Consider the following 25,566-nt stretch of genomic DNA (forward strand, 5'->3'; position numbering starts at 1 on the left):
TTACATTTCAAAGAATCCTAGTTAATCCAAAATTGATATCCTATGACACTGTGTTAAAAACCGATGATGAGAACAGTGAAAGTATCACTTGCAGAGAAGTACAGAGTAAGTAGTTTCTATCTGAATTAGGGTTGCACTTTCATTATTACTTGGGTGACATCCCTTGCCCATATCTATCTGTCTATCTGTCTGTCTGTCTGTCTGTCTGTCTGTCTGTCTGTCTGTCTGTCTGTCTGTCTGTCTGTCTATCTACTGTAATCTATCTAATCTATCCATCTACCTACCTACATGTCTACCTACATAGCTCTATGCCTATCTATCCTCTCCATCTAGTGAACACTCAAAATGTTCCTCAAAGTTTCTTTATCTTTGTAGTTCTGTACTCTGTCAGAGAGGGGTGTCCACTTTTTCTAGGATTTGAGCAGAATTTCAGCTGACTTTCTTTGAAAATGCCAGGCTTTATATTGTAAACTAATCCAAATCACTCTTTCTAATGATCAGCATACACTTTGAGTAAAGCATGAAACAGAAGGCAGGATACATTTCATTTAATTTCACTAAATTTCCCCTATTGTTAATATCTGATAACAGGTTGCCCTGAAAATAGATTTATGGGTAGAGAGTGAATTGTTATGACCCAATATGAAACCCTTTTTCTAAATACTGTATTTTTTGGACTATAAGATGCACCTTTTCCTTCCCAAAAAAGAAAGTTAAAATCTGGATGTGTCTTATACACTGAATGTAGGTAGCCCCACCCACCTGCCAGTGCCCACCCACCCACCAGCCCCCACCCTTTGGAGGTTGTCGGCCTCTGCATGCCACATTTTCCAGCGGGGATCATCCCATTGCCAAAAATGAGCATCACTTTTTCTGTCTCCGTATGCTGGGAGATGGGTGGCGGAAACGGTTAGAGTGCTGCTTGGAATGTGCCGAAAACCATCACTGCCGCATCTTCATGAGGGCACATGGCTCTGCAAATTGCATACGATTGCAAATTACATTGAGGAGGAAAATACCGGAAAACACGATGCATGGAGGCAATGCTCTTTTTCCTCCCCGATTCCCTGAAGCAATTCGCAGAGCTGTGTGCAGTCTCACTTTCTCTTTCCTCCTGGCCAGATCCATCTCCCGGGCCAGGAGCAGAAGCTGACTGCCCTCAGCATGGGTCATCTGGAGAAGGGGCAGGCCAGTCGGCAAGCACCTTGCCTTACGGTTCTCATGCAGAAGCACCTGCTTCACAAGAGCATTGACTCCATGCATCACATTTTCCGGCATTTCTCTTCCCCGATTCTCCAATGCAATTTGCAAAGCCGTGCACCCTCCTCCTCCTCGGTGGCTAAAGGGAAAGAAGAAAACTATGGGCACATTGAGAAGACACACACTCCTGTTGCTGGAAGAAGGCCGAGGTTGGTTCCTGCCCCCTTGCTCTCTTAAATTGAACTGCACTGCTTTTCTGACTTATTGATAAATGATCCTGGGAGAAAGCAGCAGCCGGCCACTGCAGAGGTGGCACTGATCCATTTTGGGTGGTCAAAACACCAAGCGGCTGTGGGGAGCTGAGACATTTCTCCTTCATGCCGTCCCCCCAGCTGCTCAGTGCAGTCCAGTTTAAGAGAGCAAATGGGGGAACCAACCTTGACTGTGGATGGAGCCCCTCTGGGCATGGTTGGAGCCCTTCTGGGCATGAAGACTGTTTAGGAGGAGAAGGTGGCTGAGGAGGGAGGAGTGTAGGCACAAGGGAAGGTGCAATGACAAGGGGGGGACTGCAGGAGAAGCAGCCCTTCTATCCTTCTTCCAGCAACAGGAGTGTGTATGTTGGCTGCTGTGTGGCATAGGGTGAGGGTGGTCTGTGCAGACTACCTGCAGGCTTCGGGTGTGCTGAGTGGGCTTGCATCTTCAAGGAACTGGTGGTTTGCTTGGTGCTGTGCAGGAGGTGTAAAGCTGCCACCCAAAAACACTATTGCTGCGATCTCCGGTGCCTGGAACCACCCGAAAACATGATGCTCTTTCTTTGCCTCTGCATAACCCATTTTTGGAATTGGGAGGCAGCAGAGATCTCCAGGCAGCAGAGACCGTGGCAACAGTATTTTTGGGTGGCAGCGCCTTGCTTTATGCCCCCTGCACAATGCCTGCTTTGCCAACCAAGTCCCGACCTTTGTGCTTCCCCAGGTTGCTTCCAGAATCACGCTCTGACCAAGACAGCAAAGGCGAAGTGGGTTTGCTGGGAAGCCCGGCACTGTACCGGTGGTAGCATCCAGAGGCTACCACCGGTACCGGTGGTAGCATCCAGAGGACTGAAGTGCTGTGTCTCTATGGGGCCTTGCTGTGAGAAAGCCAAGCTTTCAATGCCCATAGCTATAGGTAGGAAGATGGGGGCATCTTGAGAGTGGAGCCTTCAGTGCCATGTCCCTCTACTGCCTCCATGAAAATCACCCCACCCCACCCTACCCACTCCAGTTAAATAGAGTTATAGGGTTTGTTTTAAACTGATAAAAAGATCTGTGCTACTCATTATCAAAATCTGAATGGAAGTGAGGACACCGCTAATCCTGATGCTGGTAGGCAGAGGCAGAATTCTTTTTTTTTCTTGTTTTCCTCCCCCAAAATTAAGGTGTGTCTTATACTCTGAAAAATATGGTACATGTAAACATACAGGATTAACAAACTCAATAAATTTGACTTTTCAAAGGACCCTAACAAGTCCAAAAGTGACATCATATAATATAGTGTTCAATACCTATTTATATAATGATAATGAGCTTTTTATTAAATGTATGTGTTTTAAGTGTTTTATGAATTGAAAGTACAAAAACCATAAAAATGCCTCTGAAAACACTGGACATCCCCCCTCCCTCTCTCCATACCTACTTACAGTACATACCTATATGATTATCTATCATCGCCATCTTGGACAGGGGTGCCAGATCCAGCCCACAGGGTACTTAGATCTGGCCCACGGGGCTGCCCTGCAAAGAACTGGCCCGTGGTGCTTCTTCCAGCGAAAATAAGACTTAATAATCACAAATATCCTATATAAATCATTATTTAACAGAAATAAAAATGTCTATGTTTCTAAACTTGTACATAATTTTCCTGTAGGCACAGTCTTTCTATTCTTTTTTTGAAAAGTTTTGCTAAGTCAGAAAGATCACATGGGGTATTAGTTCCTCTTTATGAGTTGCTCCCTGTGGTTTAGCTCAGGCCGTACAACAATAATGTAGCACTTTGGCAAGAATATGCATCCCAGTAATGCAGCACTGGAGGCCAAGATGGAGAAGACCTCCACAACTACCATGGCTTTGCCTTTTGTGCTCAGATAGGCTGGAAAGAAGGAGATCCACACACTGCAAAAGGCCAACATGCTGAAGGTGATGAACTTGGCTTCATTAAAGCTGTCAGGTAATTTACGGGCAAGAAAAGCCACAATAAAGCTGGCAATGGCCAAGACACCCATGTAGCCCAAGACACAGTAGAAGAAGAAAGCTGACCCCTCATTGCACTGCAAAATCATTTCTTGGAGCTCTGAATGCATGTCCAACTCAGGGAATGGGGGAGATGTTGACAACCAAAGAATACAAATACATACCTGGAAGAGAGAGCAGAAAAGGACAGTAGAAAGAGCCAATCTTTTCCCCACCCATCTCCTCATCTGAGATCCCGGTTTTGTGGCCATGAAAGCCACAACCACAGTGATAGTTTTGGCCAATACACTAGAAATGGCCACTGTGAAAGTGAAGCCAAAAGCTGATTGTCGGAGAAGGCAGGTCACTTTGCCAGGTTGGCTGAGGAAGAGTAAAGAGGAGAGAAAACAGAGCTGAAGAGAGACAAGCAGGATATAGGTGAGGGATCGGTTGTTGGCTTTGACAATGGGAGTATCCCTGTACTTAATAAAAGTTCCAAGCACCCAAGATGTCAAGAAAAAAAAACAAAGTGCAATTGAGGCCAAACCAATTCCCAAAGATTCTTCAAAGGTTAGAAACAGCACTGATTTCAGGATACAGCCTTTCTTTTCTTCATTTGGAAAATGATCATCTGGACATTCAAAACAGTCATCCATATCTGAAAAGAAAATTAATGAATGTGTCACCTAGACATTCTAAATTATTCAAAAATCACCTTATTATTTTTTTTAATTGAAAAGTTTTTCAAATACAGATTTTTCCCCATTTTTCCCCCCCTCCACCCTAACCCCCCCTCAGCCTCCCCTCCCCCCATGGCTTCTCCAAAAATAAAATCCAAATTAACATCAAATTATATAATACTTTACCATCCTTTTACACCCCCCCCCACATGCTAACCATTTCTTTCTAACATTATTATTATATCCCCCCTATACTATACTATACATTTCAAAACAACCTTCAGCTATAAAACTATATAATAAATCCTAATTTGGCATTTATTCAACTCATAATCTACCCATTTCCTCCACCCCCAAACATATATCTCTTAATTCAAATCTTTTGCATATATTTATATCTAAACATAACATCCCTTTTCCTAAATTAAACTGTCACAAGTAAATGCCTTATTCTCCAATATGTAAATTGTATATACTCGGGGTATTAGGGGTTAATTTATTCTTCCTCATTTAATATATTCATATGTAACCACTCCCATACTTTGCTCCGCCTTGTGTATATAAAAGGAGCTGTATGCACCTCCTCCTTGCTTCTATCTGCGATTACTCAGTGAATATAGAATGCCTACTGTAAATAAACAGTGTTTTGTTTGAATACTTTATTCTTAAATCAATTATTGAGTCTGATCCTTATAATAATGCAACATAAACAATCAATAACCTATCTCCACCCATTTTCCTACAGGTCTAACATACATAATATTTTTAATATCTTTGTTCTTCTGCCCACACCACACCACTAAAAGATATTTCCATATATAAATAAAATCCTCAAATGACTTTAAATTTGTAATCCATATAATATCTTCTGTAATGTCTTTCAACTGGATTATTAATTCCATCACCCATGTTAGGGTAATATCAGGTTCAGCTTCCAACAGTATATTCAGTATCTTCAATTACCATCTGCCCCCATCAATAATAAGTATTTTCATATATAAAAAAACCACCCGAGTGACTTTATATTTATATTCCATGTCGTATCTTCTGTAGTGTCTTTTATCTAGATTGTTAATTCCAACCACCACATTGGGGTAACAACCAGATCTTCTGCATGCCCCAATCCCATAGATCTCTTGCCACATAATTCAACATATACGTAATCCATTTTTCAAAGAGTCCAAAATAGAAAGTTCCAATCCACTCAATCAGAGGCCATCTTCCACATCCCAAAAGCACCAGCATTGCAGAGATCTGTTATTCTTCTCAAAATAGTATAAATCAATAATTTACCTCAGTTATATTTTCATGTATCAGCCTTCTATAAATCCCGTTTATTATATTTAGTCGTCTCTTAAGTAACTGGCATTAGACTGTTGTTTAGTTTAAAATTTTTTAGTTTTGTAGGACCTGCTTCTTCTTTTCTTGGCTTTTTGTGGTTTAGATCTCCATCCTAGTTGCCTTTCTAGAACTTGCATATCAGCTGATTGATTCCCATGCTGGTCTATAACTTGATAAGACATCACATTAAAATCCAAAGCCGCCTCTCTTGTATTTATAGGTAATCCAGCTATTATTATTTTTATACATTGAAGTAGTTTATTAAAGTTTGCTGAAGTCTAATGAAAATTGGGAGAATCCCTAACCTACCATTTTGATTTGAAATCTTCCCTTTTGGGCATTGGACACAGTCATAGCAGCAGAACTGATTTCCCTCAATCCCCTTCTTCCAGGATCCAGGGAAACAGGGGTCATTACATCTAGAAAGTGGATGAACCTGGTGATAATTGTAAAATGTTTTGAAAAGGAGATATTTAAAACAGTTTGTAATTTTTGTCCTCTACAGAGTGAAAATATTTTTGACTCTCAAAAAAATATTTAATTGATCACTTCATTAACAAAAAGATGTAGAAATTACAATGATTTACAAAAGATCCTGTTTGAAGGGCAAGGTATTTAAATAATTTAACAGGGTAACAATGTCATGGAAACATGGTCACTCTTGTGATTATAAATGGAAATGCAAATGAAATATGCAAGCAGGCTTTTACTTTTACTTTATTTTTATTTGATTTGTATACCGCCCTACTCCCGAAGGACTCAGGGTGGTGAACAGCCAACAATAAATATATTGTTGTACATACATACAAAATTTAAAAAACAAAAATAAAATCGAATTAAATAATTTGGCCCAGACAGATTAAAACCCCAATCAATTTAAAACAGATTTAAACTTTGAAAATTAAAAGATATTAAAAATATTAAAATATTAAAATTGTTTAAAAAGAGGGAGAAAGTTAGGCCAGGCCCGCCTGGTGAAATAAAAAGGTCTTTAGAGTGCGGCGGAAGGTGCGCAGATCCGGGATCCTCCGTATCTCCGGGGGGAGCTTGTTCCAGATAGTAGGTGCCCCCACAGAGAAGGCTCCCCCTGGGGGCCGCCAGTCGACATTGTTTGGCCGATGGCACCAGGAGGAGCCCCTCTCTATGAGAGCGTACCAGCCGGTGGGAGGCTATTGGTGGTAGTAGGTGGTCCCACAAGTACCCAGGTCCTGAGCCATGGAGCGCTTTAAAGGTGGTAACCAAAACCTTGAAGCGCACCCGGAAGACCACCGGGAGCCAGTGCAGCTCACGCAGGAGGGGTGTTACATGGGAACGCCATGTCGCTCCCATTACCACCTGCACAGCCGCACTCTGTGCCAGTTGGAGCCTCCGCATGCTCCTCAAGGGGAGCCCATGTAGAGAGCATTACAATAGTCCAGGCGGGAGGTGACGAGGGCATGAGTGACTGTGTGTAAGGAGTCCCGATCCAGAAAGGGACGCAACTGGCGAATCAGGCGAACCTGATGATCCTCCTGGTCATGGCCATCTAGTGCTCTTCTAAAGACAGCCGTGAATCCAGGAGGACACCCAAGTTGCAAGCCCTATCCGTGGGGGCCAATGATTCACCCCCAATAGTCAATGATGGCACCAACTGACTATATCGGGACATCGGAAACCACAGCCACTCGGTCTTGGATGGGTTGAGCCTGAGCCTATTCCTTCCAATCCAGATCCGCACGGACTCCAGGCACAAGGACATCACTTCAAGGGCATCGTTGGGCTGGTCTGGGGTGGAGATGTACAGCTGGGTGTCGTCAGCGTACTGGTGATACTTCACCCCGAAACCACAGATGATCTCGCCCAGCGGCTTCACATAAATGTTGAACAGGAGGGGCAAGAGGACCGACCCTTGCAGCACCCCACATATGAGGGGCTTCGGAGTCGACCTCTGACCCCCTGCAACCAGTCAGAGAGAAAGGAGGAGAACCACTGCAACACAGTGCCTCCCACCCCAACTCTTCCAACCAGTGCAGCATGATACCATGGTTGATGGTATCAAAAGCCGCTGAGAGATCTAACAGGACCAGGACAGAGGAGCACCCCCTGTCCCGAGCCCTCCAGAGATCATCTACCAATGCGACCAATGCCATTTCCATGCTGTACCTGGGCCTGAAGCCCGACTGGAACGGATCCAGATATGTCGTTTCATCCAGGTGCTGGGGGAACTGTTGCGCAACCACACTCTCAACAACCTTCGCCACAAAGCGAAGGTTGGAGATCGGACGATAGTTTACCAACATTGCCGGGTCCTTTATATTGTAATGTCATTTTGTCAATTTGACAAATGTTTGATCATCAACAACATTTGAAAGGAACATGTCATTGTTTATTTAAAAAAACAAAAATCTAAATAGACTGCATCCAATATGGGAGCCAATTCAGTAGTTCAATACCTGATTAAAAGCTGGGTGCCAGACAATCACATCTTCATCAATGAATAATTCTTTCCCCTTTGGAGCACTGGGATCTAAGGCTCCAACTCTAACTCTCTGAAAAGATCTGTTTGGAAAAATGATCAAGTTGGTGATATCGAATCCACCTGTTGCTTCCCCTTTCTTATTCAGGAACACTCTCTCTCCAACTGAATTGTTAAAGGAAATTCCTTGAAGAAAGGAATGAAGCTACTTGAAAGAGAATGAAAGAGAAAGCAGGTTGAATAGAATGAAATAGAAAGGCCATAACAATTACTAAATATGTACACTTAGAAATTAGATAATTGATATTTCATAGAAATGTACATGGCTACTCTATTATATGAATGAACCAAAGCAGAATGAATGTAGGGCATTGGGATTAATCAAATTCCTTCAATTATTTAAGCAATAAATAATATTCCTTCAGTGGTATAAATATATTTGATAATCTGAAATATGATAAATTTCCTTTAGCCAGATTTGAAAATTTGAGACTCATTCTTCAATACTGTGTTTCTCCAAAAAGACCCCCGAAAAGATGATTAGGCCTTCTTTTTGGAGGGTTCTAATTATTGACTCACCTCATGGTGGTGGCACTGACAGCCCCACCCAGCAGGACTCTGCAACTGGCTCACTTCTTCTGCGGCTGCTTGCCGCCACTCGCATGCATCACCCTGGCCTCTGTTTCATCTTCAGATACCTGTCAGATCGATCCAGAGGTCTGTTATCGGTTGCAGATGCCTTCTGGCAGGCATATCTAGGTTAAATAGAGGCTAGGGCAATGTGGGTGACTGGCGGCAAGCGGCCGCAGAAGATGTAGCCACAGAAGGCGAGGCAGGTGTTGGGGTGTGTGAGGCCTGGTTAGTAGGGCAGCTCCAACCCCCCATCCCCACCCTAACTTATTTTTTACCTGTGTGCCTTGCCCCAACCCCTGCACCCTTCATTGGGTGTGGTCTTAATTAGGAATTTTTTTTGGGGGGGGGGTAATTTGATTTCATGTGCTCAAAGATGTGAAAGGGCTTCTTTTCAAGGTGGGTTATCTATTTGGAGAAACACGGTAGATAGATGTAAGATGGAGATTATTGCAAAGAATGGATTATTGTTAGATAGATAGATAGAGAGAAAGAGACAGAGAGAGAGACAGAGAGAGAGACAGAGAAACAGAGAGAGAGATGATAGATAGATATTATTCTAAAGCACAGATGGTACTTCTGAACAGAAACATCTTCTAATTCATTCCTCTTGTATTCTGATAAGGACAGAAAGCTCAGCTTCTCAATCCTGAAAAATTCATGAACTGATTATTTTTGGACAAGACAATGAAAAGTAACCTAAATTATCATTTTAAATATCTCTTATTGTACAAGCTATGGTGATTTCCTAGCTAGCTCTTACTGATACCTAATCATGATAAAAGGTACAGAAGAGAACTAGACCGTCAGCCACACTGGGCTTAATTCTCATTTAAAAAGATGAAATGAAAGAAGGTGATGAAGTTACAGGAAAGTTATGTAGGAGTGATCGTGCAATACTGGATTTTAATGTTCTGCAAGCAGAAGCAACAGAACACAGTCAACCTAGAGGCTTGGACTTCACAACAGCTGATTTCAACATACTTAGAGAGAGCTTGTAAGAGATTCGATGGATTAGAATTCTAAAGGTGAAAAGAACCGAAGAAGCTTATGAAACTTTGAAATGCGACATTATAAAAGCCCAGTCTAGCACAATTCCAAACGAAGGAGAAAAATAAGAGATCTCAAAAGCAATCAGTATGCCTACACAAAATACTCTCTGATAAACTGAAAAAGAAAAAGGACACTGATAAAAAGTGGAAGGGGGGCAAGTAACCAAGGCAGAATATCAGCAAATAGCTCAGTCTTGCAAAAATGAAGTCAGGAAAGCTAAGGCTCAAAATAGACTAATTTATCTGTGTCTATTTTATAAAGAACAGAATAACAGAGATGAAAGGGAACTTGGAGGTCTTCTAGCCAATTTACTGCTCAAGGAGGAGACCTTATACCATGCATCCATAACTTCTGAAGGCAAGCTTTTCCACTAATTAATTATTATCACTGTCAGGAAATTTCTGTTTATTTCTAGATAGTTTCTCATACTTAACTAGACTCCACACATAGAAAATATTAAGACTTTCCACAGGGGGGTTAAAAGTTAACTCTACATCAAACTGCTCATTGAATTAAAAGAAGTGTCCAATGCAAAGAGAATACCTGACAAGCCTGGAAATCTGAGTGGTCAGATGTTTTACCCATCATAGCTTTTTTTCTATTGAAACGTAATGTGTACAGAGCCTGCAAAGCATGAGCCACAGCATAAACAGCATTGTAGACACTGTAGCTGTGGCCAGTCATTTCTATTTCAAACAAAGGGGCAGGAAGATCTTCTAGCTTCTTCTGCACAGGGCACGGATTACTAGGCATTTCTTCTAATTCTGGTTTTAGAAATGAACAATCAAACGATTGTTCCCAAACGTCCTGCAGAAACCCATCTCTGGAGACTGAAAGAGGATTGATGGTCTGAAGAAATTCCTTGAAACCTGCAACATCTGTTGAATGAACATTAAAGGAAATAGCTCCATGGAACATCTGGAGATCCCAACTGACTTGAAATCCAGATAAAATGAAATCAATCTGTGCAGTCATGATCCACACCTTTCTAAACAGTGCAGTTTCCTTGCTTTCAGGATCTATCATAAATGTGTAAGCTCTTAGTCCCAAAATTGCCCAGGATTCCCCATAGACGAGAAATGCATTGGCTTTGCTATTCATCATATTAATGTAGACAACTAAGATTGTTTGATAAACTCTTGAGAGGTCTTCTATGTGGGTTAGTTGGGAAATTATTTGTACAAATGATGAACATATTCCATTCTTTGAAAGTAAGGGCTGCATTTTATGTAAGAAATTTTCTCCATTGTTGTTATCAACAGCAAAAATTCCAATCCATGTCCACTTGAAATGGTGAAGCAGTTGGATAATCCCAATGTACTGATGGTCCTCTTTTGGGACCATGAAATAAAGTGAAGAGAGCTTACTGGTCTCAAATGCATCTTGAGCTAATGAACCATATGTCAGCTATAAGAAGGTGGAATAGTATTCTGTTGTAATATTCAATCAAATCTATTTTGTTCTTATCTGGATTTCCTATGAAATACATCCAAGGAACATTGTCCCTAGAATTCTTCTAAATATTACCGTAAAAAGGAATTTCTTGGAATTACTTCAAAGACATATTAGAGAAAAATTGCTTTAATAGGTTTAAACTGCAAAGAGTGCTACAATCCATTCCTCCCTTAGGTATGGAATGTCTTTGGATACTCACTTCTGGTATTTGGTATTATCGTTTGAGAAAAATAGAACTAATTAGTAGACCTTTAGCCATGCAGAACATTTTAACACAAACCTAAGACTAATCTTTGATGCTCATGAAATATTCCATAACAACAACATTAACAATAACAATAAATATAGAATTTCCCTCCTCAACCTCATCACAGCTTACTTGTGGAATCTTGAAGAAGTGTATAAGTTCACCTATATAAGACGATATTTCAAAATCCAATCCTCCAATGATAGCCATTAGATTCTTCTGGCTCTCACATCTGTAGTTAGGGACAAATTCCTGGGATTTGAAAAGCAGGTCCAGAGTCATGCGATAGGTCATCCTTGCTTGTACGTAACTGTCATAGATGTGGAACCCAAGAGTGATGTTAGGTAAGTTCTGGGAGTCCTCATTGATCTCCTTCACAGCAAAGGCCAAGGCAAGGACGTGTTGATGAAATTTGGTGATTACACTGCAAATGTTTTAAATACCCCAGTTGAAAAAGTAAGTTGACAATTCTCACCATTTCTGTATGAATAACAAACATTTATGACTGTAACCTTGTTGATGGTATTCTTACGATTTATATTGACTGTTTTCTAATATGATTTGATTGCTTATTTGTATCCTATGACTATCTTTAAGTGTTGTACCTTATGATTCTTGAATGTATCTTTTTTTTTTACTGTATGCACCAAGACAAATTCCTTGTGTGTCCAATTACACTTGGCCAATAAAGAATTCTATTCTATTTCTTTCTCTGACAATAGTAAAAAGATCATCACTATTCTAAAGTTCTTAATAATTTCTACAGAGGGTCCTTGGTGCTCTCTGAGCTTGTTTGCTTTCTTGCAGACATTTCATTATCCAAAATAGGTAATATCGTCACAGCCTGGCACTGAGGATGGATGATGAAAAGTCTACAAGAAAATAACCAATCTCAGAGAGCACCAAGGACCCCTCATTTCAACCCTGAGCTACACATATTCTCCTTTATTGGTAATTTCTATTGAGTACACATTTACAATTTTACACAATATTTCCATCACTTGCAACAAATATATACTGCAACATATACAAGTAGTGACTTTTTTCAAAATACTGTATTTTATACAAGATTTTCAGAACGTGTTATATGAATACATTAATCAGGTGTCACTCATTTAGTGTATGTATGTTTAGTGAGGAGAGATAATGCCAAACCATTTTAAAATTACCTTAACCTCAGCTGATGTTCAACAAGGTGAGTGAAAGTCTTTAAAAAATGTAAAGAAATATATTTCTTCTGTCAGAACCAGATGCATTTGAAAGACACAGAAAGCAAAGATTTGTGCACAAACAGCTTTTACTCATATAAGGGATTTTCGAGATCAGCTAAGATGAGATAGTGAAGACAAATTCTTACATTGGTACGTCGTAAGGTATTCTAGCAGGGTTTTCATCAAATTTAATTTCATAAAAGTGGTAGCCCATGTGAGTCACTATCCCACCAATGATGAAGTCTCCAGGCTGGTACCACTCATGGGGAACAAGGAAAGCATCACTTGGAGGGCAGCTCAGAGTAGCTACTTTATGCACTAAAAACATCAGGAGAAACATCTTGATGGTCTTGTTATTGTGGAAATGTTTTCCTTCCATCCTACCCTTAGGGAAGCATATATAATCCAATACTTCATCTAAAGATAGATCTATGTTAGGATTATGTTTGAAAATACATCTAATGAGAAAATCTATCATTTTCTGTTTGAACATCCATGCGAGTACAATTTTTTATCTTGACTATCACAAGGATTTGAACAGATACCCTGGCAGAAGAGAACAGAGTGAGGAAACCTGTAGCAATGAATCTGACAGAGATATTTCTACCCCTTGTACCAAACTCTCTTTATAGCTAAACAGATACCTTCATGATTGTTGAATTTCAATAGCCTTCTGTGCAGCTTTGATATTTTGGCTTACAGTAATTCCTCTAGGATATAATTATTTTGTTTTGATGAGCTGGTTCAACTATTTTTTTTTTTAAATGAGCAGATGCCAAAAAAAGTAGTATAAGGGAGAATATATAAAATAGAGGGTTTTTTTCAAGATACCACATTTATTTTCCACCAATTTTTCACAAAATAGAAAATGAACAAATCCGGAAGGCATCAGTCATTTATTGTAAGCATGTTTTCTGGAGAGTAACAACACAGATCTTTTTAAAAAATTATCTTAAGCTCTATAAAACTCTTCAAAAACTCTTCTTGCACATAATCATTCCCAACTGAATAAGAACTGATTGATAAGATTTTAGAATACGCTAAGATGGACAGATTAACAAAAAAAATTAAGGAAAAGAAGAGACAGACTATTATAGAATATGGAATAAATGGTACAATTGGCTCAAGACAACAATAAGGAACAATAAATATAAGGAGAGAAGATTAGAAATACAATACATATATATATATATATATATATATATATATATATATATATATATGTAGGTCTTTGGTTATTCGTCTTCATGCCGAAAACACCAGCCTGAAGATGACGAATGAGACTTCGTCGAAACATTGCCAAGACACCTCCAATTTTACGTGGGAGAAAACCCGAATAACCAAAGACCTACATACAAACACCCGCAAAAACTGGGGGAAGGGAGAAAAAAGGAAAAGGAGGGGAAGAAGAGGGAGTAATAAATTAAGAAATAGAGGAAGAAGAATAAAGTAATAGATGGAAGACCACTATGAAACAATGCTTAAAAAGGATAAGTTATTTATATGTTGTATGTTGTGTAAATGTCAAATATGTGTTTTAATAAAACTAGAATTTTAATTAAAAAATGTCTTGCACATTCTATGATAAACATATTCATATATTCTAAAGAATGTTATTTCTTTTCCCACATCTAGAAACATTTGAAAGGCAGAGAAGTTATAGATTAGAAACAAAGCCTACATTTTTGCTCAAACACCTTTTACTCATATAAGAAATTTTGGGGGAATTGGCTGAGATTATTAAAAGAAAACAAACTTTTACAATAGGATGTCTTCTTGGGTGACAATTTGCTTCTGGGTACATTTCAAGATGCTAGTTATCACCTTTCAACCTTATATGACTTGGGACCAGGTTATTTGAAGAAACGTCTCTTCCTGATCCCATCCATGTGATCTGGTAGAGCAGAGAGGCAGGGAATGTTGTGCATCCTGTCTCTTAAGTAAGGACATCTGGTGGGACCCAGAAGAAGTGTCTTCTTTGTGATGGCTTCTTCCCTCTGGAACATCATCTGCATGGAGATAAGATTGGCTCCTACTTTGACACTCTTTTGCAAAACCCCGAGCACCCAATTTTCACAATAGGCCTGTGAAACCAGAGTGGGTTGGAGCCTATCAAGTGGCTCAACTGACTGATTGTTATCTCTAGGGGTGTATTTTTAGTGTTTGTATATTTGGGTTTTTGTTTTTATTTTTTTAAGCAGCTGGGAGACATGACAGTGAATAGGTAGCCATATAAATTCTCTTAAATAATTAAACTCTTTACAATGGTATGTCATAAGTTTTTTTTCAAGGATGTTCTTTGAATTTCAGTTTATAAAACTGGTAAACTATGTGGGACATTGTGCTAGTGATGATGAGAACAGGAGAAGCATCACCTGTACAGAGAAGTACAGAGTAACTAGTTTCTATCTGAATTTCTTTCATTATTACTTGGCTGACATGCCTTGCCCATGTCTGTCTGTCTGTCAGTCAGTCAGTCAGTCAGTCAGTCAGTCAGTCAGTCAGTCAGTCAGTCAGTCAGCCTGCCTGCCTGCCTGCCTGCCTGCCTGCCTGCCTATCTATCTATCTATCTATCTATCTATCTATCTATCTATCTATCTATCTATCTATCTATCTATCTATCTATCTACCTACCTACCTACCTACCTACCTACCTACCTACCTACCTACCTACACGTCTACCTACATGTCTACCTGCATAAGTCTATGCCTATCTATCCTCTCCATCTAGTGAACAGTCAAAATGTTCCTCAACTTTTCTTCATCTTTGTAGTCCTGTTCTCTGTCAGAGAGGGGTGTCCACTTTTTCTAGGATTTGAACTGAATTTCAGCTGACTTTCTTGAAAAATGCCAGACTTCTTATTGCAAACCAATTCACGTCACTCTTTCTAATGATCATCGATCAGCATACATTTTGATGAGATAGAAGGAAGAATACATTTCATTTCATTTCACTAGATTCCCCCTATTATTGATATCTGATAACAGGTTGCTCTGGAAATAGATTCATGGGTAGAGAGTGAATGGTTATGACCCAATGTGAAGCCCTTTTTCTAAATACATGTAAATGTACAGAATTAACAAACTCAATAAATTTGACTTTTCAAAGAACCCTAACAATAGAATAGAATATAGCTGGAAGAGACCTTGGCGGTCTTCAAGCAGGAGAACCTACACCATTTCAGACAAGTGACTGTCTAGTGTCTTCTTAACAACCTCCAGAATGGCCCTCACTGTTAGGCAGTTTCTTCTTAATTCCAGGTTGCTTCTCTCTTTGACTACTTTCCAACCATTGTTTCTTGTCTTGCCCTCTGGTGCTTTGGTGAATAATTTGACCCCCCCTCTTCTTTGTGGCAGTCCCTAAACTGGCACTAATACTTTACGTAATCTTGATTCTATGCCTCTGTTTATACAACCCAGGATTGTATAGTATTAGCTTTTTTGGCTACTGCTCCACACTGCTGGCTCACGTTCAAGTAGGACTCCAAGGTCCCTCTCACACTTACTGTTTTTGAGCCAGGTCTTGCCTAGTCACTGCTTATACCTTTGATTTTTCCTGCCTAAATGTAAAGCTTTGCTTTTCTCCACATTAAAATTTGTTTTATTGGATTGGGTTTTTGTTTTTATTTTTTTAAGCAGCTGGGAGACATGACAGTGAATAGGTGGCCATATAAATTCTCTTAAATAATTAAACTCCTTACAATGGTATGTCATAAGTTTTTATTCAAGGATGTTCTTTGAATTTCAGTTTATAAAAGTGGTAAACTATATGGGATATTATGCCACCAATGATGAGAACAGAGTAAGTATTATTTGCAGAGAAGCTCAGAATAACTAGTTCCTATCTGAATTAGGGTTGCACTTTAATTACCACTTGGGTGACATGTCTTGCCCATATTTATCATCCATCCATCCATCCATCCATCCATCCATCCATCCATCCACCCATTATTCAAGTTTGCCAATATCTTTTTGGATCTTGAGTTTGTCTTCTGGGCTGTTGTCCAAAACTGACATTATATAATATTGTGTTAAATACATATTCATAAAATGATAATGAGCTTGTTACTAAATTTATTTAGGGTTTTATGAATTGAAAGTAGAAAAACCATAAAAATCTCACTGCAATCATTGGACATCTCTCTCTCTCTCCCTCCTCCCCCCCCCCATCTCTCTCCATACCTACCTACATATGTGTATATTTATCTATCATCCTTATTTAGGGGAACATTCACATTTTTGTAAGCCCTCGCTCTATCAGATAGAAGTTGACTCCCCCCACCATGATTACACTGTCAGGTTCTGGTTCGCTCCAGTAAAGAAAACAATTCAAACAGGCTTGCTGTGATGAATCTTTATATAGCGCTCCGGCACACTCCGACAAACACCCGTGAAGATGAAAACATTGTCAGCTCTGGTTGCTCTGTGCTCCCCACCACCATTTTAAAGGTTCCCGCTTCCCTTCTCAGCTCCACCCCATGGCCCCGCCCTCCAGCCACCCCCTGTTCGCAGCCTCCTCGTGTCAGTCAGCAATGGTGGTTTGCAATATCATTTGCATATTGCACCGAACGTCAGCTGGTCGCCTCCCAACAATGAATCAGCAGAAGACATGGCTGCATTCTGTTCCCTATCATCATGCGTCTGAGGCATTTCACAGCCTAGTGAAACGGTATTCGGGCTTCAGGGAAGCCATCTGTGGCTGGACTGCAGCTACTACATTGACATCGTGCTCTGGGTGGCTTTTCCTGTGGCTGGTTCTCTCCCACCCCAACTGGCAGCCCGGCAGGCCAGAGCTGACATACACTGAATTTCAACTTTGCTTGTATTGAAAAATGCCTTCTAATTCCAAATGAATTGAAATCACTCTTTATTATGGTCTTTTTGAATAAACAATGAGACAGAAGAAAAAAATACATTTAATTCCATTCCACCAAATTACCCATATTGTTGAAATCTGTTAGCAGCTTGCAATGGAAATTGATTTTTGGACACAGTGAATAATTATGACCCAGCATGGAAGTCTTTTGGTTAAACACAGTTAAATATATGGGATTTACAAACTCAATAAACTTTCATTCCAAAGAAGCCTAAAGAATCCAAAACTGATATCCTATAATACTATATTAAATATACATTCATAAAATGGTAATTAGATTTTTGCTATATTTATATAGCGTTTTATGAATTGAATTTATAAAAGCCATGAACATATATTTTCATATGGCCAACCATAATAAAATTTCATAATCATAAATATCCTATATCAGAAATAACATTTTTATTTCCTTAACAGAAATAAAAATGTCAATGTTGTTAAAATTGTATATTTGTTTACTATAGACAACAGTCTTATAGACAATTCCTTTTTTGAACAATTCAGAAAGATCACGTGGGGTACTAGTTCCGCTTTATGAGTTGCTCCCTGTGGTTTAGGTCTGGCCGGAAAACAATGATGTAGCACTTTGGCAAGAATATGCATCCCAGTAATGCAGCGCTGGAGGCCAAGATGGAGAAGACCTCCACAGCTACCATGGCTTTGCCTTTTGTGCTTAGATAAGCTGGAAAGAAGGAGATCCACACACTGCAAAAGGCCAACATGCTGAAGGTGATGAACTTGGCTTCATTGAAGCTGTCAGGTAATTTACGGACAAGGAAAGCCACAATAAAGCTGGCGATAGCCAAGACACCCATGTAGCCCAAGACACAGTAGAAGAAGAAAGCTGACCCTTCATTGCATTGTAAAATCATTTTTTTGAGCTCTGAATGCATGTCCAGTTCAGGGAATGGGGGAGATGTTGACAACCAAAGAGTACAAATACATACTTGGAAGAGAGAACAGGAAAGGACAATAGAAAAGGCCAATCTCTTCCCCACCCATCTCCTCATCCGAGATCCTGGTTTAGTGGCCATGAAAGCAACAACTACAGTGATGGTTTTAGCCAGTACACTAGAAATGGCCACAGAGAAAGTGACACCAAACATTGATTGTCGGGCAAGGCAGGTTACTTTGCCAGGTTGGCTAAGGAAGAATAAAGAGGAGAGGAAACAGAGCTGAAGAGAGACAAGTAGGGTGTAGGTGAGGGACCTGTTGTTGGCTTTGACAATGGGAGTATCCCTGTACTTAATAAAAGTTCCAAGCACCCAAGATGTCAGGGAGAAGAAACCAAGACCTGCTGAAGCTAAACCGATTCCTAAGGTTTCTTCAAAGGTTAGAAAAACCAACAGTTTCAGGATACATCCTTTCTTTTCTTTATTTGGATAATGATCTTCTGAACATTCAAAACAGTCATCCATTTCTGGAACAAAATCAAGGAATTAATCATGTAGGCATTCCAAATTATTGGAAATCTATTTATTTTATGAATCCTAAACTAGTATATTAAAGTCTAATGAAAAATAGTAGAATGCATAACCTACCATTTTGATCTGAAATCTTCCCTTCTGGGCATGGAACACAGTCATAGCAGCAGAACTGTTCTCCCTCAATCCCCTTCTTCCAGGATCCAGGGAAACAAGGGTCATTGCATCGGGAAAATGGAAGAACCTGGTGATAAGCATAGAAAGTTTTGAAATTGAAGATATTTAAAAGAGTTTGTAATTGTTTTTTATTTCCCAAAAAATATACTGAATTTTTCAACTTCATCAACTTAAAAAGAAGTCAAAATTGCAATGATATAGGAAACGTCTTGTTTGAACAGTAGGGTGTGTAAATAATTGGACATAGTAACAATGTCATGGAAAAGTAGCCACTCTCATGATTTAAATTTCAAATCCAAACCCAAAAATGCAAACATGCCTTTTACATTGTATTATTGTATTGTCAATTTGAGGAATGCCTGATCATCAGCAAGATTTGAAAAGAATATCCCATTGTTTATTGGAAAAAAAGAAAAAAACAGAAATCAGATTTCTTTTTTAAAAAATAATTTTTATTAAACACTTTTTAAAAAAGAAGCAAACAAACAAAAAGAAATAAACAAACAAAAACAGATTTTTTTTATTTACATCTTTACATCTTCTTTTCAACATCTTCGCATCAGTAATCTATATTTATACATTTTCTCTTTCTTATCTTAATCTATTTTATATACCTATATTTCTAGTATATCATATATATATATATATATATATATATATATATATATATATATATATATATATATATATATATATATTTGCTTAATCTAGATATTTTATTTACATTTAACATTAACAGGTACATAGATTCCTTTCCACAATTTATATCTTCCCATTTATTTCCATATTCCTCCATCTAATTTAACCATTGTTTACTTTTCTTTTGTCCCTTTTTTTTTCTCCTCCAACCATTTATACTATTTCTCCCAGACTAAATAGTATTCTGTTTCATCTTTTTCTTGTATTTCCTTTGTGAGTTATCCCTTTCCGCACACTCCATAATTTTTCTAATGACCATTATCATGCTTATCCCAAAACAGAAATCAGGTTTCTAAACAGCCTACGTTCAATATGGCATCATAATGGATTAAGGTTAGCTACTTCAAAAATTCAATACCTGATTAAAAGTTGGGTGCCAGACAATCCCATCTTCATCGATGAATAATTCCTTCCCTTTTGGAGCCTGGAGATCCATCTTTCCAATTCTAACTCTCTGAAAGGATCTGTTTGGAAAAGTGATCAAGTTGGTGATGTCAAATCCACCTGTTGCTTCCCCTTTCTCATTCAGGAACACTCTCTCCCCAGCTGAATTGTTGAAAGAAATGCCTTGAAGAAATGAATGGAGCTACTTGAAAGAGAATGAAAGAGAAAGGGAGCTGAATATGAAGTAGTAGTGAGGAGAGCACCATATTCAAGTTTCATTGACTCCTTTTTCCCATTCCTATAACAATTATTAAATGTGTACGCTCAGAAATTTAAGAATTGATATTTCATAGAAATGTACAGTACATATCCATTATATTATTAATTTGATATTATTTTATGGAAAGATAAGAATGAATTAAAGCAGAATGAAAATAGGCTATTGGAATTATTCAAAGTCCTTCAGTTGTGATTCAGGTTCACTTCTTAAACGATAATGAAACCAAGACCATAGCTAATCTTCCCTCAATGGCATAAAGATATTTTGAAATAAGATGAATTTCCTTTAGCCAGATATGAAAATTTGAGGCTCATTATTCAATAGATAGATGTGAGATAGAGATTATGGCATGCATATGATTGTTCCAAAGCGTGGATGCCATTTCTGAAAAAAATATTTTAATGCATTCTCCTTGAATTCTGATAAGGACAGAAAGCACAGTTTCTCAATCTGAAACATTCATGAGTCAGTAAGAAGTATTTGGAGAATTGATTATTTTTGGAGGAAACAATGAAAAGTAACTTAAATTATCATTTTAAATATATATTATTGTAGAAACTATGATGATTTCTAACATAATTCCTACTGATACCTAAAGCATGAAAAAAGGAAGAGTCAGGAAGTAAAGGGTCAGCCATAGTGGATTTATTGTAATTCTCACAAACAAAGTGAAATGAAAGAAGGAGATGAAGTTACAGGAATGTTCAGTGTGAAAAAACATGCAATAACTGAAATATAATATTATGCAAGAAGAGGCAATAGAACAAAGTCAGACTGGAGTCTTGGACTTCAAGAGAGCTGATTTCAATATAATTAGAGATTATATAATTCTCTAATTAATTAGAGATAAATTAAAGGTTATATCCATGGATTAGGTTTCTCAAAGAGAAAACATCCCAAGAACCCTCAGAAAATTTGAAAAGTGAGAATATAAAAGCCCAGTCTAAAATAATTCCAATTCCAAGAGAAATAAGAGATCACCCCCCCCTCCCCCAAAATGTACATGGATCAAGAGACAACTCTCTGATAAACTGAAAGGCACAAAGGACAAGAATAAAAAGTGGAAAGAGGGACAAATAACTAAGGCAAAATATCAGCAAATAGCTTGAACCTGCAAAAATGAAGTAAGAAAAGCTAAGGCTCAAAATAAACTAAGACTTGTGACTAAAATTGGTCGCGTTGGTGGATGATCTCTAGAGGGATCGGGATAGGGGTTGCTCCTCTATCCTGGTCCTGTTAGATCTCTCAGTGGCTTTTGATACCATTGACCATGGTATCCTGCTGCGCCGGTTGGAGGGGTTGGGAGTGGGGGGCACCGTTCTGTGGTGGTTCTCCTCCTATCTCTCTCTAAGACTTGCGACTGAAAAAACAAAGCATCTTTCAACATGTAAAAATCATGAAAAAGATCAAGGAAACAATTTGTTCATTAACGGGAGAAAACTGGGTTTTTAAAAATCTGTCTTTACATAGTCCAACTATCAACCCACTCCTCCCACCCCTGTAAAATGCAGATGCGGAATATAAGCAAGAAAATGGTAGGAGAACACCTATCTGCTCTGGACAAGTTCTGATTGCAAGAACCAGATGGATTATTAATTCAACTTGTATGCCGCCTTTCTCTGAAGACTCAAGGTGGCTATTACACCCCAAGGTTCAGAAGCAAGTGGAAGATATGATCTCAGAACCACTGAAGTGTATAGTTTAATGAAAAGAAGGACTAGAGGTAACATGAGTCAGAGGAACCTTGGAAGTCTTTTAGTCCAATACACTGCTCAAGGAAGATAATACCATTTTAGACAAATCACTATCCAATCCCTTTGTAAAAAATCTCCAGTGTTTGAGCATCCATAACTTCTGGAGGCAAAGTTTCCACTACTTAATTATTCTCACTGTCAGGACATTTCTCCTTATTTATAGGTTGTTTCTCATACTTAACATGTACAAAATATTAAGATTTTCCACAGTGGGTTCAAAAGATAATTCTACATCAAACTGCTCATTGAAATAAAAGAAGTTTCCAATGCAGAGAGAATACCTGATAAGCCTGGAAATCTGAGTGGTCAGATTTTTTACCCATCATAGCTTTTTTTCTATTGAAACGTAATGTGTACAGAGCCTGCAAAGCATGAGCCACAGCATAAACAGCATTGTAGACACTGTAGCTGTGGCCACTCATTTCTATTTCAAACAAAGGTGCAGGAAGATCTTCTAGCTTCTTCTGCCCAGCGCACAGATTACTAGGCATTTCTTCTAATTCTGGTTTTGGAAATGAACAATCAAATGATTGTTCCCAAACATCCTGCAGAAACCCATTACTGTAGACTGAAACAGGATTGATGGTCTGAAGAAATTCCTTGAAACCTACAATTTCTGTGGAGTGAACAGTGAAGGAAATAGCCCCATGGAACATCTGGAGATCCCAATTAACTTGAAATCCAGATAATATGAAATCAATCTGTGCAGTCATGATCCACACTTTTCTAAACAATGCAATTTCCTTGCTTTCAGAATCTACTGCAAATGTGACAGCTCTTAGCCACATAATTGCCCAGGATTCTCCATAGACGAGAAATGCATTGGCTGTTCTATTTATCATATTACTGTAGATAACTGAAATTGTTTGATGAAGTCCTAGTAAGTCTTCCATATGGACTAGTTGGGAAAGCCTTTGTATAAATGATGAACATATTCCATTCTGTGAGAGTAAGGGCTGCATTTTCTGTAAGAAATTTTCTCCATTGTTGTTATCAACAGCAAAAGTCCCAATCCATGTCCACTTGAAATGGTGAAGCAGTTGGATAATCCCAATGTACTGATGGTTCTCTTTTGGGACCATGGAATAAAGTGAAGAGAGCTTACTGGTCTCAAATGCATCTTGAGCTAATGAGCCATATGTTAGCTATAAGAAAGTGGAATAGTATTATGTTGAAATGTTAAATCACATCTATTTTTTCTTATCTAGTTTTCTTATGAAATACATACAAGGAACATTGTCCCTAGAATTCTTCTAAACAGTACTGTAGAAAGGAATTTCTTGGAATTACTTCAAAGGCATATTAGAGAAGAATTGTTTTAATAGGTGCAAACTGCAAAGAGTGCTGCAATCCATTCCTCCCTTAGCTATGGAATATCTTTGGATACTGACTTCTGGTATTTGGTATTATTGTTTCAGAAAAGTAGAACTAATTAGTAGATCTTTAGCCATGCAGATCATTTTAACAGAAACCTAAGCCTAATCTTTGATGCTCATGAAATATTCCATAACAACAACATTAACAACAACAACAAAATATAGAATTTCCCTCCTCAACCTCATCACAGCTTACCTGTGGCATCTTGAAGAAACCTATAAGTTCACCAATATAAGACGATGATTCAAAATCTAATCCTCCTATGATAGCCATGAGATTCTTCTGGCTATCACATCTGTAGTTAGGGACAAATTCCTGGGATTTGAAAAGCAGGTCCAGAGTCATGCGATAGGTCATCCTTGCTTGTACGTAACTGTCATAGATGTGGAACCCAAGAGTGATGTTAGGTAAGATCTGGGAGTCCTCATTGATCTCCTTCACAGCAAAGGCCAAGGCAAGGACGTGTTGATGAAATTTGGTGATTACACTGCAAATGTTTTAAATACCCCAGTTGAAAAAGTAAGTTGACAATTCTCTCCATTTCTGTATGAATAACAAACATTTATGACTGTATGACTGTAACCTTGTGGATGGGATCCTTACGATTTATATTGACTGTTTCCTAATATGATTTGATTGCTTATTTGTACCCTATGACTATCTTTAAGTGTTGTTCCTTATGATTCTTGATGAATGTATCTTTTCTTTTACTGTATGCACCAAGACAAATTCCTTGTGTGTCCAATCACACTTGGCCAATAAAGAATTCTATTCTATTCTATTTCTTTCTCTGACAGTAGTAAAAAGATCATCACTATTCTAAAGTTCTTAATAATTTCTACAGAGGGTCCTTGGTGCTCTCTGAGCTTGTTTGCTTTCTTGCAGACATTTCATTATCCAAAATAGGTAATACCATCACTGCCTGGCAATGAGGATGGATAATGAAAAGTCTATAAGAAAATAACTAATCTCAGAGAGCACCAAGGACCCCTCATTTCAACCCTGAGCTACAAATATTCTCCTTTATTGGTAATTTCTACTGAGTACACATTTACAATTTTACACAATATTTCCATCACTTGCAACAAATATATACTGCAACAAATAGAAGTAGTGACTTTTTTCAAAATACTATATTTTATACAAAATTTTCAGAACATGTTATATGAATACATTAATCAGGTGTCACTCATTTAGTGTATGGATGTTTAGTGAGGAGAGATAATTCCAAACCATTTTAAAATTACCTTAACCTTAGTAGATGTTCAACAAGGTGAGTGAAAGTCTTTAAAAAATGTAAAGAAATATATTTCTTCGGTCAGAACCAGATGCATTTGAAAGACAGAGAAAGCAAAGATTTGTGCACAAACAGCTTTTACTCATATAAGGGATTTTCGAGATCAGCTAAGATGAGATAGGGAAGACAAATTCTTACATTGGTACATCGTAAGGTATTCTAGCAGGATTTTCATCAAATTTAATTTCATAAAAGTGGTAGCCCATGTGAGTCACTATCCCACCAATGATGAAGTCTCCAGGCTGGTACCACTCATGGGGAACAAGGAAAGCATCACTTGGAGGGCAGCTCAGAGTAGCTACTTTATGCACTAAAAACATCAGGAGAAACATCTTGATGGTCTTGTTATTGTGGAAATGTTTTGCCTTCCATCCTACCATAGGGAAGCATATATAATCCAATACTTCATCTAAAGATAAATCTAAGGATTATGTTTGAGAATACATCTAATGAGAAAATCTATCATTTTCTGTTTGAACATCCATGCAAGTACAATTGTTTATCTTGACTATCACATGGATTTGAACAGATACCCTGGCAGAAGAGAACAGAGTGAGGAAACCTGTAGCAATGAATCTGACAGAGACATTTCTACCCCTTGTACCAAACTCTCTTTATAGCCAAACAGATACCTTCATGATTGTTGAATTTCAATAGCCTTCTGTGCAGCCTTTGATATTTTGGCCTACAGTAATTCCTCTAGGATATAATTATTTTGTTTTGATGAGCTGGTTCAGCTATTTTTTTAAAAATGAGCAGATGCCAACAAAAATAATATAATGGAGATTTGCAATAGAATATATAAAATAGAGTTTTTTTCAA

The 25,566-nt window shown here is 38.4% G+C and overlaps 2 protein-coding genes across 2 annotated transcripts; both read right to left on the minus strand.

Moving 5' to 3' along the window:
• Positions 1-942: 942 nt before the first annotated feature.
• On the minus strand, positions 943-12,855 carry LOC139324871 (vomeronasal type-2 receptor 26-like). Its single transcript, XM_070954619.1, has 8 exons — positions 12,623-12,855; positions 11,398-11,689; positions 10,107-10,970; positions 7,858-8,085; positions 5,735-5,861; positions 3,590-4,062; positions 1,638-1,714; positions 943-1,339 (listed from the first exon to the last, which is right to left on the minus strand). The coding sequence occupies exons 1-8, from the start codon at positions 12,853-12,855 to the stop codon at positions 943-945; spliced, it is 2,691 nt and encodes an 896-aa protein (XP_070810720.1).
• A 5,018-nt stretch (positions 12,856-17,873) lies between these two features.
• Positions 17,874-23,032, minus strand: LOC139324251 (vomeronasal type-2 receptor 26-like). The gene is made up of 4 exons (XM_070953970.1): positions 22,352-23,032; positions 20,011-20,238; positions 18,894-19,020; positions 17,874-18,772 (listed from the first exon to the last, which is right to left on the minus strand). The coding sequence occupies exons 1-4, from the start codon at positions 23,030-23,032 to the stop codon at positions 17,874-17,876; spliced, it is 1,935 nt and encodes a 644-aa protein (XP_070810071.1).
• Between the last annotated feature and the right edge of the window lie 2,534 nt (positions 23,033-25,566).

The sequence above is a fragment of the Pituophis catenifer genome, unplaced genomic scaffold (genome assembly GCF_029215685.1).
Source record: "Pituophis catenifer annectens isolate HBS135680 unplaced genomic scaffold, rPitCat1.0.hap2 SCAF_15, whole genome shotgun sequence".
Taxonomy (NCBI): Eukaryota; Metazoa; Chordata; class Lepidosauria; order Squamata; family Colubridae; genus Pituophis; species Pituophis catenifer.

Bases quoted from the DNA above. Each gene is read 5' to 3' on its own strand.
- LOC139324251 (XM_070953970.1), bottom strand. From the start codon at position 23,032: ATGCAGCCCTTACTCTCACAGAATGGAATATGTTCATCATTTATACAA. The intron at 19,021-20,010 runs GTATTGAATTTT...GCTTATCACCAG, and splicing joins GGCACCCAACTTTTAATCAG to GTTCTTCCATTTTCCCGATG. The intron at 18,773-18,893 runs GTAGGTTATGCA...ATTTTGTTCCAG, and splicing joins GAAGATTTCAGATCAAAATG to AAATGGATGACTGTTTTGAA.
- LOC139324871 (XM_070954619.1), bottom strand. From the start codon at position 12,855: ATGGAAGGAAAACATTTCCACAATAACAAGACCATCAAGATGTTTCTC. The intron at 10,971-11,397 runs GTAAGCTGTGAT...ACCTTCTTATAG, and splicing joins ACTTCTTCAAGATTCCACAA to CTGACATATGGTTCATTAGC. The intron at 4,063-5,734 runs GTAGGTTAGGGA...TTTTCTTTTCAG, and splicing joins GAAGATTTCAAATCAAAATG to ATATGGATGACTGTTTTGAA.